General features: G+C 41.1%; 1 protein-coding gene across 2 annotated transcripts; it reads left to right on the top strand.

The window, feature by feature from the left end:
* The first annotated feature begins 858 nt into the window (after positions 1-858).
* On the top strand, positions 859-4,307 carry slc31a2 (solute carrier family 31 member 2). Of its 2 annotated transcripts, none has more exons than XM_003976508.3 (4): positions 859-1,033; positions 2,241-2,307; positions 3,390-3,618; positions 3,739-4,307. In XM_003976508.3, exons 1-4 carry the CDS (start codon positions 1,025-1,027, stop codon positions 3,902-3,904), a joined length of 471 nt encoding a protein of 156 aa, XP_003976557.1. In that variant the 5' UTR covers positions 859-1,024; the 3' UTR covers positions 3,905-4,307. The 2 variants fall into 2 exon arrangements, with proteins under 2 accessions (XP_003976557.1, XP_029693864.1); XM_029838004.1 differs by lacking the exon at positions 859-1,033 and adding an exon at positions 1,096-1,177.
* The last annotated feature ends 195 nt before the right edge of the window (positions 4,308-4,502 follow it).

Below are 4,502 nucleotides of genomic sequence, written 5' to 3'. Positions count from 1 at the left end.
GTTATTGTGGTTTCTGAGTGGAGCACTTTTAAGCACGACAAATCAAACAGTGTTTATATTTTATTATTGCTTAAAGCATATTTTGAATATAGCAACAGCTTATCGTGGCTACTGAGCATGTGAAAAAGAAGTTATTTTAAAGTGTCATATATGTTGTCACATATTTTCTATCTATACAGGTGGAAAATGAGAATGGTGGGGAGAAAACGTGCACATTGAAACATGCACCAAAATCAAATGTAAGAGAACTGTTTTTAATTGTTTCATACCGAGTTTATTTGATTGGTTTGTGTGTCATGTTTGGCTGTATATACCCCCAATGCTGTCTGTCTGCAAGGGCTCTAAAAAGGTTAGGGTTAGGTTTTAAAGGTTTCAAAAGACATGTTAAAACAGTCTACATGAACCTGTCGCTCCAGAACAGCATTTAAAATTAAAAGTTAGAAACTGTAACTGTTGGAAAATAAACAACCAGAGGTTTACACTCAAGATCATGAATAAACCTTTCATAATCATATCGATGTCGAATTCAGTGCACTACATATTTCACTCAATCCAACATCCCTATGTAGTGAGTAGTGAATAGGAAGCGAGTGTGTGGTTCCGGACACGGCGTTTAATTTACCACGGAAGAAAAAGGCGTTTATTTGCGAGATTACGTCGACCACGTGACCACGGCGCACAACGTAATTCGTTCGCTCTGCAATTCTCTCCAGATTCTTTGAACGTTACGGAAACAAAGGCGATTCTGTCACTGCCGTACGCAGCTTGAGCGCCGTTCCACCAATAGACAGTGTGGATTTGTTCAGACTGTTGCGCTCCGCTTGCTTCCGCACTTATCAAAGACTCCATTTCCCATCAGCCCACTGTTCTGTCGTCACGCATCCGCTTCATTCTGCAGCACGATAACAGAGCTGCGTTTGAGGCGGTGTAGTACCATACGGAGCAGGAATAACAAGCTGCTCTGTGGGGAATGGGGAAGCCCAAATCGCAAAGCTGCTAGCTTGAGTCCACTTTCCAGGTCGCCATGATGCCCGTAAGTCGTGGTTTTATTTTAATGTGTTAATTGTGCGAAGCGCAGTGAAAATAAGTGGCAGTTCGACAATTGGCGCGTCTCGCTTGTCGTCAAAGAACAAAAGTCTCTTGTGTTCTTGAGAATGGATGATCTGCTTTCGATAAAGTTAGTGCTCGCTCAAAAGGCATTTTTTAACATTTTTATTTATTCGCATGTTTATGCAATTGTGCACGGCAGCAATCCCAACACACAATTTGTAACGAAAAATATATATTACTGATCCAGAAGCCGTTTTCCTTCAGTTTTGCTTCCTGTCTTGGATTTCTAGTTACATATTTGCAGTGAAGATATCATTTCTAAAGGTTAGAGTGAACATTTCCATTGCAACACACTTGAATGTGTGAGAAATAAGAAATATGAGCACTGTTAGCGCTCCTCGCATTTTATATCAGTTGGATTTGCTGACCACGAAATTGTTTGCAACCTGCTTCTTTCTTTCCAGTTGACAGGATCCTTTTTATTCAAAATAAAATTCGTAGTATTTTTGCATATATTAGTATCCATAATTTGCTGCAACACACCCCGATCCATGGAACAGGTGTGCTGTTAACAAATTTCTGTTGCAACCTGATCATTTTCCAGAACTTCTCCCCAAAATGCATAAGCCTTATCTCCATGTTCATTCGTTCTCATCTTGACCTTGGGCTCCTAAACCTCATCATGACCTCCACTGAATGAAAATATGCCCATTCCTTTCTGCGAACTGCCATTTCTTAAGATTCCAAACGGAGGAGTCAGCTACCTGACAACAATACGCCGTCTATTCAGTATTAAGATGGTTGGGACACCGTTATGAGTAGGGTTCTTTGTCTTTCTGTTCTGATAGTCTCAGGCTGTAGTTGTTGATTAGATGGCAACTAGAAAAGCACTCACACACTTTTCGCACTATGTAACTGTTGAAATTTTTCAGTATCAGCTCACATCCCGAAGCCTTAGAGCTCCTGGACCACTTATTCTCTGCTCAGAAGTTTGGTTTTTTTTGCCCGATTGCAGTTTTAGAATAATATTTAACCTGATTACATGATTCAATTCTTGTATCAACGTGTTGTTGCTCCATCTCAGCAGTGTGGAGGCTCCAAGACCGTTCTGCCCTAAGGACAAACGCAGAACAAAAAATGCTGATCGGGCTTCCCCTTCAAGTTTTGAGATGTTATTGTTTCTCTTCCAGATGACGTTTTATGTGTCAAACAGAGTTACGCTGCTGTTTGACTTTTGGGATGTGCATGGACCTGTAGGTGAGTGCGACACGGCAGGCATTAATGCTTTACTAGCTAATGGGATTGTTTTAAAGGTGTTTCCAGGTGTTTTGAGAGATTTAAAAAAAAACAACAAACCTTTAGTTACATCCTTCTTCAGCACAGCCTTCATTAAAAGGTTTCTGGGATATTTATAGTCTTTGTGGTCATAAATGCAGTTGGCATGGGGTGGAATCAATCGCCAACTTAAACAGCCCCATGAAGCCTGTGCCAGGGCCCAACATTGATTTCCTGTTTTGTTTACTGTATCACAGCAATGATGAAATGTATGAACCTATATTTAAGCTCGAGGCCCAACGATGGCTATCTTTAAAACAAATATGAGTTCTATGGATTTGGACTGTATTTGCTACTGTCAGACATTGTTTTTGGTAAGGAAAAATGACTCCTGCCCCTTTAAAGACCCCTTTATAGTTTCTCCCTAATTTCACCCTAACTTGTCCTGTAGATTCACCTTTACTCTCTGGCCCCTCTTATTTAGTGTCCTGAGGTAGCTTCAGAACTCCGTGACCTTTTCTTCTTTAGCGTTCTTTCTGTAGACAAAGCAGCACAAGGGACAAACAAGCCAGATAATTCTGCTGTATCCAAGGTTAACGTTCTCTACTTGGGATAGCTAAAGACGGAATGGCTGACGCCGTACATGGTCGTAACCAGCCATTGACCTTCCACCTACCTCTTGGTAGGAATGGCTCATCAGATTTGTTGCTGCCTCCTTGGGCATGAACTGTTGCTACGTTGGTACCACTTCTCCCAAATGTGTCTGGCGTGTCTGTTTCAAACCAAAATCAGCTTTCATTAATATACACCATTTTCCTCAGTTTACCTCTAGATATACAGCGATCTTAGCTCACTGCTTACAAAAGAAAAAAAGGGTTTTAGAGTTGTGAAAACTTTGAAAAGGTAACGTTGGCCTGTAGGGAGTGAACTGTTTTTATCGACAGAGCGTGATATTTTGTAAAGAACGCACAGAGAAAATGCAAATAGAGTTGAATGATATTTAAAGATATGCATGCAAAGCACTTCTGCATGGACGTAAAAGCTATATGTGTCTGTTTCCTCAGGGATGCTGCTATCTGTGTTCGTGGTCCTGCTACTGACGGTTTTCTACGAGCTGTTTAAAGTGTGGAGGGCCTGGCTTGAAACCAAGTCAGAGCTGCCTCAGCCCCACCTGAAATACACCCCCCCTCCACCCGTCAGGAGTGACAGTACCACTGTACTGGAGAGCAGCCAGTCTGAACTCTCCCTAACACACGAGGAACCTCGCCGTCTCGCTGTGAACGTCAAGAACAGGTCAGCAGCTCTCTGAAACCCACCTACGGGTTAACATACACGTTCGGATCAGGCTGGATGTGACTTTTATCTGGAGTGGTAAACTTAAATACTTGTATTTACACACTATTTGCTTTTCAGCTGGCTGCTTCACATCATCCAGACGTTCCTCCACCTTCTGCAGGTGACTCTGGGCTACATGTTGATGCTCTGTGTCATGTCGTACAACACCTGGATCTTCCTTGGAGTTATAGTGGGCTCTGGCCTCGGATATTTCATCTCATTCCCGCTCTTGAACCGGAGCTGATGGTGTAATCGCTCCAGTGATGTATATTTCCTCGCACTTTGAATCCACTGGGCAGTGTGTGTGACGTCAGTTTATGAGCTGAATGTAAAAGCTTTATTTTAACATGAATGAAACCTTTCATTCACTGATTGTTGCTAAGAATCTTTTTTTATTTTTTATGAGCAGTTATTTTGCATTAAAGCAGCATAACTTTTGCATCTTGATGCCAGCACTGGAGACTGACCAATGCAGGTGGAGCCTAGATCGCTGCCTGCTTCAATTAATAGTTAATTTGTGGGAAAAAAAAAAAACAGTTCTAAAGATTTAATAGACATTTTTATATACCTATTGCTTCTTGTGTATGACAGAAGACTACTGTTACAAGAATGAGATAATAGAGGTCCTTTATAAAAAAAAAAAAAAAGATTTTATACTGTTATCTATTTTATTGACACAACAGATAAGAATTTAGGAGAGCTCCAAACTCACTATTGTCCGGGCTTTGGAATTATTGCGCAACAACACCTTTGTGCAGATTCTTTAGCACTTATTTACAGTGGGGTTGCATGATACTGCTCATAATCAGCAAATGAAATGTGTAACTGGATCTCTAAACTTG

Source organism: Takifugu rubripes, chromosome 6 (genome assembly GCF_901000725.2).
Source record: "Takifugu rubripes chromosome 6, fTakRub1.2, whole genome shotgun sequence".
NCBI classification, from domain to species: domain Eukaryota; kingdom Metazoa; phylum Chordata; class Actinopteri; order Tetraodontiformes; family Tetraodontidae; genus Takifugu; species Takifugu rubripes.
Note: the sequence above shows the minus strand (reverse complement) of the source record. Positions and strands in the feature narration are given on the sequence as shown.